General features: G+C 38.5%; 1 protein-coding gene across 1 annotated transcript in view; it reads left to right on the top strand.

Moving 5' to 3' along the window:
- Positions 1-12,591, top strand: part of ROR1 (receptor tyrosine kinase like orphan receptor 1) — a 411,106-nt gene that overhangs the window by 380,627 nt on the left and 17,888 nt on the right. The window contains exon 8 of the mRNA XM_025362735.1: positions 8,601-8,812. Coding sequence (XP_025218520.1) covers positions 8,601-8,812 — 212 coding nt within the window. The remainder of the gene's footprint in view (positions 1-8,600; positions 8,813-12,591) is intronic.

Here is a 12,591-nt window from a genome sequence, read left to right on the forward strand (position 1 = left end):
AACATATTTTGCAACGTGGTGGTTTACAGTTCGGGGCAAGGCAGATGTTTTCCAGATTGTGAACGCTGCCGTTTTTAACTTGCTCTGTCAGCAGCCTTCTCCCATATTTCATAGAAGACCTGTTGTAAGGCAATTTGTCTTTCAGCCATTTCTTCAAAATAAAATTGAACATTACGGTGAGTTGGATGGTGGAGAGGGGTAAAGGAGGAAGAAGTACAGCACTGTTTTATATAGTTTGAAGCTTTCCAGAATAGTTATTTTTATACTACAGAGATTTTCAAGATGTGCTTTCATTTCCAGTCTCTATACGTTTTCAACAACAAAGTAAAGAACAATAGTGACCCAAAACTTATAGCTAAGTCATGTTCCATGAACATTTTTAACCATGAAATAATTTTCTCTCAAAGGTTTTTTTGTTGTTGTTCCTAGTATATATTAAGTCATTTACCCAGTGTGTAAGCTGCTCTAGCAATAAGCTTCTGAAACCTCTGAACTCTTTGGGCTCACCACTATGCCAGTAAGAAGTGCTTGTTGGTATCTTAACCTTTGGTGACAGAAATCTGATATAACACCACAATGATTGTTGCCACTGGCTTTGTAACAAAGTGTTTTTTTGGTTAAGCTTCTGGCAGGAAACATATGGCACAAGCCAACAGACTAACTAAGGGGAATGTTATAATGTAATTATTTAGGAAGGTATAGGCAGAATTAGGAGAAACCAACAGGGAAAGGTGCGAGACCTGGGGCTAACAGGAATGGGAGGTATTACATCCTAGATCAGTTACCTTACCTTGTAGAATATAGCTGAGGCTGAAGAGAGGGCTGTCCAGCACACACTGTGGTCATTGGTAGAGGGATACAGTCAAAACTCAGCAACCCAGCAAGGGGGAAGCCAGAGGAACAAGGGTTTCAACACATACTCTTCTCCTGCCTTTCATCTCCTGCAAATGACTCCCATAGATTCAACCTAACTAGAAGCCACAGATCAAGGGTATCCATTGATACTATCAGTAGAGGTTGACCTCAGCAAGGAGCTGGTCAGAAAGGACTGAGACTGGATCTGATGGGCTGAGGATACTCAGGGGAAATGTCATCATTGACTTTAAGTCACTTCATAAGAATCAGCTTTAAATGAATTGTTTTAAGAAAGAAATGGGCTTGGGCTTGGTGGCTCATGCCTGTAATCCTAGCACTTTGGGAGGCCAAGGTGGGCAGATCATTTGAGGTCAGGAGTTCAAAACCAGCCTGGCCAACATGGTGAAACCCCGTCTCTCCTAAAAATACAAAAAAAAAAAATTAGCTGGGCTTGGTAGCGGGTGCCTGTAATCCCAGCTACTCGGGAGGCTGAGGCAGAAGAATTGCTTGAACCCAGGAGGGGAGGTTTCAGCAAGCTGAGATCACACCACTGCACTCCAGCCTGGGCAACAGAGCGAGACTCCGTCTCAAAAAAAAAAAAAAAAAAAGTTCAGTAAGGGCCTAAATAAGTTCAACTCAATTTATAAAGTCAGAAAACCTTGGGAGCAACCATAGAAATCATCTAGCCTCTACTTGAACATTGCCAGACATCTCCAGAGACAGAGAAATCCTTCCACTCCAAAGTGATTATGGAATGATTCCAACTGCTCAAAAGTTCTGCCTTTGTAAGCTAGAAACCAAAACTCGTATACAAAATCTGATTTTTTAAAGATGTTGGCCACTGATTCAAATTTTTTAAAAACCCTAATAAAGAACAAGTCTATGGACTAGATTCAAATTTTTAACTTCTGGATAATTTCTTACACAAATTTGAAGACATATATAACATCCTTCATTTGATTTTCTCTTTGGCCTAAAGATCACATGGATCTTCCTACATTTCCTTCCCCATTCTTCTCCTCTAGGTGTTTCCTGCTCCTTTAGAGCCCTTCTTAAAAATGTGGCTCTGAGAAGACACCTTTCAGTGCTTTTTAACCAGAGGAGGTAGAAGAGGACCACGACGTTCTTGATCATTACCCAGTATTGCCAATGAATACTATTATGTTGCTTATAAGTGCCATATATGAAATTTTTTGAGCAATTGCATCGTGCTGTTGCTGGGTTCATCTGAGCTTTTAAATCTTCAGTAAAACTTATTAGTAATCTTTTGTTTGTTTGGGGGGTTTGGTTACATCAACAATTGTTTAGTAGATTAGTCTAATCATGGATTTTATAAACAAGGTCTTTAACCTAAAAGCAACTTATAATATTTATTTTTAAAATTACCACTTCTGGTTTGGATTCATTATATTAGCCTGTTGAGTATGATCCTCTAAAATTTTATTCCATAATTAAACCATTAGGTATCGTTCCTAGATTCTAACCATTTCAAGTTTGATAAACATATCAACGATAATGTTTAGCAGGCAGGATTCCTCAAGCAGAGCCCTTTACAATTTGATGTTGATTGACTGATTAACATTATTAAATAAAGGCAGATGATGAATTACAAATCCATCTGATGATATTATTATTCGACCCTTCATCTGGTCCATAAGAATGTCATGAGTCACTCAAGTCATTTCATCAAATGTTTTGCTAAAGTTTAAATGTGCTTGGTCTATTACTAATAATCTCATCAAAATGAAAAAGATTTAATTTTATACAACCTATAGAATTTTGTCACTTAAAGATTGGCCGGATTAAAAAGTAGGCAAAGGACTTGAATAGACAGTCCTCCAAAGAAGATATACAAATGGCCAATAAGCATTTGAAAAGATGTTCAATATCACTAATAATTAGAGAAATGCAAATCAAAACCCCAGTGAGATACCATTTCACACCCAATAAAATGCCACTATTAAAAAAAATAGCAAGTGTGAAGAAATTGGAACCGGTGTGATCGGTTGGTAGGAATGTAAAATGGTGCAGCTGCTATGGAAAACAGTGTGGAGGTTCCCAAAAACATTAAAAATAGAATTACCATCTGATCCAGCAATCCCATTTCTGAGTACTTAATCCAAAAGAATTGGAGTCGGGGTCTCAAAATATTTGTTCACCCATGTTCACTGCAGCATTATTCATGATAGCCACAAGGCGGAAGCAACCCCAATGTCCATCAGTGGAGGAATGGATAAAGAGAACATGGTATATGCATACAATGGAATATTGTTCAGTCATAAAAAGAAGGAAATCCTGTCGCATGTTACAGCATCATGAACCTAGAGGACATTAGGCTAAGTAAAATACACCAGTTACAGAAAGATAGATACTGTGTGATTCACTTATATGCGGTACCTAAAATAGTCAAAATCATAGAAACAGAAAGTACCATGGTGGTTGTCAGGGCTGGGGGAAGAGAGGAAATGGGGAGTTATTCAATGAGCATAGAGTTTTAGTTTTGCAGCATGGAAAAGTTCTGGAGATTGGTTGCACAGCAAGAATATACTTAACATTACTGAAATGTAAAATTAAAAATGGTTAAGATGGTAAATTTTACGGGTTTTTTTTATAATTAAACATTTTTTAATTATTAAAAAAGATTAGCCCCCCCAATTCTTTTATAGAGGAGGAAACTGAGGCCCTGAGAGTTTATAGAAATTTTAGTGAACTTGTGTGGATACCAGTTACTAAGATTTTTCCCAAATGCTTACAAATGAGTTACTCTCCCTAACTTATTGTAGTTAAAACCTTTTCTGCAGGGGAAAATTTTAATCAATGTATATGGCCTATTCAGCATTTTTTTTTTTTAAGAATTCATTTGAGAATACATAAGGCAATAGATCATCTACTTAGTATTTCCATCATCAAGTCAAGAGAGTGAATGCCTGGGCCCAACCTGCCAACTGAAGGCCTAATTACCTCTCTCTCTCGGCTTCCAGGCATATATGCCTAAATCACTGATGCAGGCCCCTATCTGCTACCAACCTGCTTATTTTATAGTTTTCAAATAATAAATCGGTAGTGATTCCTGTTTGTTTTCTATGTTTTTAAATTTTTTTCAGTCAAGGTGGTATTTTAAACTAGTTTAATTTCCCTTGAATTCTAAGGTTCTGTAAGATTTCTTCCCAGTTTTGCCATATTTAAAACCAGAGCCTTTTCTTGTTTTAATTCAAAGTAATATCCCAGATGATGTTTCACTTTATTAAAAGTACCTCTTTAATAAGAAATCATGATTACTTTGCTTTAAGCTTCAGGATAAGAAAGGAGTATTTTCTCCATTATATTTAATTACTAATCAAAGTATTGAATATCATTGTAAAAATAAAATAGGAATGTCAGATGTGAACTGTGATACCAAATTGTTGATTTTTAAAAGGAAATTAATCATGTGATCTGCCCTAAGTCGTTGGTTTAAAAAATCTCAAGTATTTAACTTGATGTAACTAATATGTGCATTTAATTTTTAAACAGTTATTCCGAAGTATTAAAAATCTTCAACATTCTAATTTTCAGTCAGTTTTCTCTGCAATGCATTGGAGGTGTCCGTTACCCTTTAAAATGACCTAGTAAGAATAATGTCCATTGTTCCAAAGTGATTTTCTTAAAATAGTATGATCCCCACCAGATATTAGTCTTCATTGAAAGAAAACTTCGGACTCTTAAGGAGAATAATGAAAAACAATTACGTATAATGGTTTAGGGTAATTTTGATTAGTAATATAATTTACTAGAAGCACTGAAGGTAGACAGGCTTGCATTCCAACCCAGACTCTGCTACTTTGTAGCTTTGACAAGTTATTTTTCCTTTCTCAGTCTTAATTTCTCTATGTGTAAAATCAAGATAACACCAACATGCCTGCCAGGTTAAAATGAGTAATACAAATGCTAGGACATCAAAAAGGACCTAGGCAGATATTAGTTTTCTAATTTTTCATTTGGAAGGATCATTGTTCTGCAGAATATTTTTATGTAAGGTTTTCAGAGCCAGCAGAGACTGAATCACCTTCTGGCCAAATGCAGTGAGCTGCATAGGGAAGGAAGTACTTTGTATGGAAGACTTACAATGGGCCCGAATGTGTTTCTGTCACTTCCAACATGACCATGTATTGTTCTCCTTAATTATTTCACTTGGCAAAAAGACATTTGGCCCCTCTGCTTGTTAGCATATCCTCAGTGTAATCAGAAGGAGCCAAGCTTGACTGTTTAAAGGATTCAGCTTCTTGAAGTTTGTTCTCCTGCAGACCTACAGGGGGATTTGTCCCAGGTCCCCGTTTACAATAGAAGACCTTCCATTTACAATAGAAGATCTTCCGTGAATAATCTGATAGGGCATGAAAACAGAATAGACTCCTTTATTTGCCAGACAGGTGAGGCCCTACTTTCTCTTGTTGCTAAAAATCTGGCCTGGAAAAATGACTAGCATTGCATTAGTACTAAATTAGCCTCATTGCTTTTGCAATCATTACCCTCAAAATGATTTCACTGAGAAACCAAGAATAACAACGGAGACTTTACTCCCTTAGGGTACTGAGAAATTTGAAAATGGTTTATAATGTTAATAATAGCCATAACATCCAACAATTTATGGCAATTTTCAATGATCCAAGGTTCTTTCATGAACATTATCTCATTTGATTCTCACGTGAACCAAATAAGATTGGTAGAGCAGATACGGTTATTCTTGACTACCAATCTTATTCATTCCATTGAATCAATGAGGAAATGGAGATCAGAGAGGTTGTTTCTTGTTTAAGATTATTTAGCCCAAGACTTCCAGCACAAAACTTTTATCTGTGAATCCCCCTCTAGTCTAAGGGTAAAGGGTAAACATTGAGTGGTAACTGGTACTAGAATAGATTTGTTGCCTACAGCAATTCTGTGAAGTAGGTATTATTCCCATTTTACAGATGAGCTTGCTTGGAGTGGTTAAGGGCCTACTGAAGGTCACGTAGATAATGAAAAAGACTTTATTCAGAGGTTTCTGTCTCCGTACCCTGTGGCAGACAGTCTTCTACTCAAGTGATTCCTTTCTATCTATAGGCATGTAGACACAATCATTACTGGTGCACCTAGCACTGACTAGAATGGCCTCCAGTGATGCCTGGGATACATATTTACCTGTAACAGTGTATAAAGCAGGGATTTTCTGTAATCCCAGCACTTTGGGAGGCCGTGGCAGGCGGATCACGAGGTCAAGAGATAGAGACCATCCTGGCCAACATGGTGAAACCCCATCTCTACTAAAAATACAAAAATTAACTGGGCATGGTGGTGCGCGCCTGGAGTCCCAGCTACTCAGGGCGCTGAGGCAGGCGAAAGGCAAGTGAATTGCTTGAACCTGGGAGGCAGAGGCTGCAGTGAGCCGAGATCGTGCCACTGCACTCCAGCCTTGGGACAGAGCAAGACTCCGTCTCAAAAAAAAAAAAAAAAAGAAAAAAGCAGGATTTCAAAAGTATCACATTTGGCAAAGCTTCAGTGTTATTCTCTTCCTTTCAGATCACCCTCATCCTTCCTACCTCCATGAAACAAGAGGAACTATACTAGGAGAAAATAGGGGCAAAATTCTCCAATTATTGGCAGTGAAGTGTAGTAGCTAGAATGGTGGGCAAAAAGCAAGACCTACGATGGAACCCCAGCTTTTGACTTACTAGCTGCATGTCCTTGGGCAACTAACTTACTTAACCACTCTGTCTTCCAGCATCTTCACCTATAAAAATGAGGATAAGGATGTCATCTACTTTATAGAGTTGACTATGACATAAAATGAGTTTATGAAAAGCACCTGGTCCATAGTAATAATAGCTAATATGATTTTGCACCAGTAGAAAATATTTGATAAATATTAAAATTGGGTTTTTGTTTGTTTGTTTGTTTTTTGAGACGGTCTCACTCTGTCACTCAGGCTGGAGTGCAGTGGTGCAATCACAGCTCACTGCAGCCTCAACCTTCTGGGCTCAGGTAATCCTTCCGCCTCAGCCTCTCAAGTAGCCAGGACTACAGACACTCACCACCATGCCTGGCTAATTTTTGAAATTTTTTGTAGAGGCGGGGTTTCTCCATGGTGCCTAGGCTGGTCTCCAATTCCTAGGCTCAAGCAATCTGCCTGCCTCGGCCTCCCAAAGTGCTGGAATTACAGGCATGACCCACTGTACCCAGCCTAAAATTCTTATTATTTTTATTCTACTCTGTAACCAGATTTAACCCCTCTCGAGTCTCTTCTGAGAGCTAACTCACAGGGCACAGTCCCCACACCAGGTTTTGGTATTCCTTTCAAATAACTGATATGCCATATCTCACCTGCCGAACAGTTCCCAAACAAGGCGTGTACGAGTAAAAACTACATATGGTTTATTCTCATTTACATGTACTAGGGTAACTCATCATTTAAAGGAACTTTTTGGGCCTTTTCATCACTCTTTTTATACTTCCAGTTTAGCATTTTCAGGACATGTAATTATCTTTCTTCTATTTTTCTTACCAGACGATGAGCTCCTTAAGGGCAGAGGACATGTCATACTTAATTTTATATTCCTAGTACCTACAATAGTGCCTGGCATGTGGTAACTTTTGTTTATTGACTTACTGAATGAGTGGAAGGATAATTGAATGAATGCATGGTTAATTCTTTTGTAAGGTAAATAATAATCTCTGAATTTTGTGTCAATTTGAGTTGTCACACTTTGAGTTTTCTTGAAGATAGCTGATCTTGGTTATCAGGGCATGGCATTATGTAACCCCTCTAATTACTATCCCATAATTCTGTGTTTGTTTTACCAGTCAAATAATTCATTAACCACAATATATGCCTAAGTATTTGGTTTCAATGATCAGGCTCAAACTGATAAAAAGAAAAGTATGTCTCATGTTCTACACATATTATATTCTTTTCCAAGCAATGGGATATAAGATTTCAAAAATATACTTCAAAGTGTTAGCACTCATAATTATTGGGCTCATATGAAACCATTTAAGAATTCTGGGGTTTCAATAAAGTGTCAGGTTATACAGTGCTGCCATGCTGGAAGGAATTATAGACACCAACCAAAACAGACACTTCACTTTTGCAGAGGTAAAAAAATGAGGCCCAGAGACGTGAATGTTTTGTTTAAGGTCACACAGCTGATCAAAGATCAAACTGACCCTGACTTCAGGCCCCCATATTCTCAAGCCAGTGGCTTTTTGGACACTGGGACTAGGATTCCTTAGTAATGTTGATTCTGGAAGATGCAGGATTGGCCCCATAAGTCCAAACCAGCCAAGACAAGGTCATGATTTCTAGAACACCATCTTGCGGGGGCTGATCTGGGCTGGCAGCCAGTGGAAGAAGAGTCCTGTGGTCCACATTAAGGCTCTTGGATGTATACAGTCCATTCACATGGCGTTTAACTTTTAAGGTGTTAGAGAAATGCGGGTCTGCCACTAAAGAGAGGCAACATCAGAGGGGCACCCACACACATACAAAGTCTTCATAATGTCCCTCTGCAGTTTTTAAACATTTGAACTTTAAACTTTTAAACTTCAATAAATTATGTTGAAGGTTTGATGGAAACAAATGGTAATAAGCAATGGATTCCTTTTTTCTCACAGTGGATTTGTGTGTATAGAAGAATAGAAGAGGTGGTTCATTTTAAACTTTGCAATGTAATATTATACATGTTACTTTAAAGATTATAACTTTGGCTCTTTTTCATTTCTGCACCCAGATTCAAAGGATTCCAAGGAGAAGAATAAAATGGAAATCTTGTACATACTCGTGCCAAGTGTTGCCATTCCCCTGGCCATTGCTTTACTCTTCTTCTTCATTTGCGTCTGTCGCAATAACCAGAAGTCATCATCACCACCAGTCCAGAGGCAACCAAAACACGTCAGAGGTCAAAATGTAGAGATGTCAATGCTGAATGCATATAAACCCAAGGTAATGTTAGCAGTACAGAGCTGCATTTGTTCCATGGGTTTCACGTTAAAACAACATTTTATAACCCTCCCAAGCTTAGAAATCGAATGATATGGAATCTGAGTTTTATAAGTGCTAAGGTTCATTTAACCAAATGCAAAGATGAAGTGTCTACCTCTATCTTTTCCCAAGACGCTTTCATCAGTATGTCTACTTCAGTGTTGGGCCAGCCGTATCACTGCCTTGTCATAGAGTTGTTGGGCTAGAGGTGATCCCTAAGAAATCATCCTGGCCAGCCCGTAAGGACTCAGACAAACTTCACTGTCAAGAAATCCTTTTTGTTGCGTAATGTGCAAATAGTTAAAACCACTATACTATATACTTAAAAATTATTAAGACAGTAAATTTTGTTGTGTTTTTTACCACAATTAAAAAAAAAATCCTTTGTATGCCTTACATCCCTTTTTCTTTGGCTTAAGTGTATTTTAAGAGAAATGTTGTCCTTCCAATAGTCTTTGAATGCTGTTTTATGACAACTAACCTTAGCCTTCTCCACTTTGAGCTAAATCAACCCCTTCCCTTTTGCTTTTCATCTACATCTTTCAACGTTTGAGTTGCTCAAGGTCCTGGCAAGGAACCCAGGGTCACTGGCCCTTACCCTAAATGGAGCCCCTGCACTGCATCTTGGAACTAAAACACAACAGAGTCTTTCTTTCAGGAAAGCCAGCACCATAACCCCAGGCCTCTCAGCAAAAAGATTTCATTTAAATAATTTAAGACTCTTGCATCTAAAAGCCTGGTTTTTTTCTAATTATTCCAATTCCATAAGAACATTCATTCATCCATTCAACAAATATTTATCTTCCCTGTGGACTAGTAACCGTATTATTCTTTTGACCCTCATAAAAAGGAGAAGCATCACTTTTAATAAAATTTTAGGAAAAAAAAGTCTTCACACTGAAATTAACTAATCCTCTTATCTAATAAATGGAGTAGCATAATTGGGCTGATACAGAGCCCTCTTTTTTTGTTTTTTGTTTTTTTTTGCTTTACTGTTTAGATTTTTTTTACTTAAAAAGTCTTGAAAATATTTTTGCTATTATAAAGTAATATTTATTGATAGGATTTGGAATTCCTTACATGCTAAATATTCAGTGTATATATTCTGTATTCAGCAAAACCACTGTTCTCTTGCTGAGTGTGAATTTTTATCATTAAAAAAAAAAAATCTACAGATCCTGAAGACCGTAGAGTTCACATAGTAGCCCGGAGGATGGGCAGAGGTGGGGATTCAACTCTTTTGACATCCCAGTTTCTAGCTAACTGATTTACATATATTATAGCATTTTATATAATATCACATTTAATCCTTACTACTTAGTGCTACTATAAAAGTAGTGAAAGCAAATGGACAGGGGTTAATATTGCTGCACATTCACCTAGTTGACCTGGCAGTTACTTTTACCTAACTCATGACTTCAAGCTTCTAGTGCAAGAGTAATTGTTCCATGAGACTCTTTCCCTTTCATTTCTGTTGGTAAATGTGGAGAAGTCTTAGAAACACCAGAACTCTGGGTGGGGGAGAGACCTAGATCAGTTTGGCTACAGCAGACAGCAGTTTGGTGCAGTAGCCACCATCCTGGAAAGATGTACTCCTCATTGCCAGGGCAGGAACCCTGGAAGAATCATTTTCATTTTTAGAAATTATCAATTTTGTGGGTTAGCCGTAATCTGCAATTTAATTCTATTTTTAGTGGAGCTTTGTTTTATATCACATGGTGTCCAACAGAGATCCCAGAAAGCTTTGTGGCATAAATAGAAAAAAAGCTAATATATATATCGATGAATACAAACTGTCAAAAACAATACCAGGAGCTTTTACATCCATTATCACAATTAATCCTCACAGCTATTATATAAGGCAGGTATTATTATTACTATTGTACAACCAGGGTAGTTGAGACACAAACAGACTAAGTAACTTGGCAAGGTCCAAGAGCTAGTTATTAGAGGCAATAAAATGTGAATACAGGATTTTTCACCTTTTCTAAATAGAGCCGGCCCTTGCTCTTGCAGAATCTGTGATAACTTTTTCACAGAACAGATCAAGTGGGGAAGGAGGAGAGAGGGTTAGGAAAGCAACTGAATGTGATCCCATTTGGTCAGTTTGTGCTGCAGAGTAACCACAGGCATTCTCCTGGCTTCTGACAAATCTTTAAGGGGCCTGCATGGCAGTCACTGAATGATGTAGTCCTAGCCCTTCCAGGGACATGTACAATTTGGCTAGAGCAATAATAGTTCCCCATCCTTCATGGTCAAAGAGACAAATGTAAAATATACTGGCATGAGTTTTCCCAGAGACTAGGTGAAGTAAACATTGTTTTCATAGTTTCTGGATCATTTCTGAGGTGTGCCTTGCTAAATCTCCCAGTGTCAAGATTTGTCCAATAGGAGGCTTAGAGCTTAGCCTTCAACTGTTCACAAACACTCCTGAACCAGAGAAGTAGAAATGGCTTAAATATTTGAATGGGTTGGGGAGGGGAAAGGAAACAACAAAAACAAATGCTAACTTTTTTTTCTGACCCTTCTAAGGGACTTGGCCCCGATCAAATTTGAGTTATTCAATTGTTTGTTTTGGTTCTTACTGAGTGCCTTTCCTGGAAAAAGCACAAAGGACTTTGTAGACCTTAAAGAAAATTCCTAAATGTAAACAGAAAATCTCTAAAACTGCTTTGCAAGGTCACTGACACATAAATATTACATGTACCTATAAAATCTAAAAGGAAAGGACACACATAAGAAAGAAAGAAAAAAAAGTCCTGAAAACAAACACTCCACCAGAGCACAATCAAAAGAATCTTTGGAGGTGAGGATGAAAAAGGAATGAAGGATAGAAGCCAGTCTTCCCTAGCCTTATTCTTTTTTCCGCTTGGCCAATTCAAAAGTCAGAGACTCTAGGGTTCTTATTTATCCAAATGAATATGCCCTTCAGGGTTCAGACTCTCTGCTTCCATCTCTCTTCACTTGCTGAGCTGCTAAAATTCTCCTGAGTGTGCTCCTGTGGGAGATTAGAAACCGATACCCTCGAGAGAGGACAATAGGGAGCTGCCGAGAGACTGGCTGACGAGGCCCAGCTTGGGTCCCCAGAGAGGTAGGACGATGCAGTTTGAAGTAAAAGCTTTTGATGAGCCATGAGTTTCCTTCTGATCTGTGGGCAAAGGAAGCCAGTGGACCAGAGAGGCACCTTAACGCCGAAGAGTCAGGAAGATGGAGATGCCCTGGATCCCCCGCCAGCTGCTCTGTGACTCTGAGAAGGCATCTAGCCTTTTGCAGTTCAATTTTCTCAGCTGTTCAGAGGAAGAAGTAGACTGAGCTCAAGGAGAAGACTGTTTATTTTCCTGTTATTTTGTTTAGCCAAAGATTTGAAGCCATTCAGTCCTCTAATGAGTACTGTAGTGATGCCTAAACTAAGCAGGATTGTTCTATATTGCATTACAAATTTTACAATCTGAGTGAGATTGCTTTTTCTTCTTTTAGTACTGCAGAAACTGAACCTTCTCAGAGGAGCCTGGAAACTCTAAATTCCCTTCTCTGTTTCTTTTCCTTTGCTTCTCCTTCCCTGGCCCCTACATTCTCTGCCAGGTATGACTCGAAAACAGCATTCTGTAAGCTTGCTTGGGTAAGGGAGAGAAGCTGTGGTATGTGCTACTGTGGGAACAGGGAGGGGGCAGAGTCTCCCCTTCAAGAACAGGATGGGCCCCATTCAGCCCAGGCCTCCTGGCTTCTCACCTACATGGAGA

This window comes from Theropithecus gelada, chromosome 1 (assembly GCF_003255815.1).
Source record: "Theropithecus gelada isolate Dixy chromosome 1, Tgel_1.0, whole genome shotgun sequence".
NCBI lineage: Eukaryota > Metazoa > Chordata > Mammalia > Primates > Cercopithecidae > Theropithecus > Theropithecus gelada.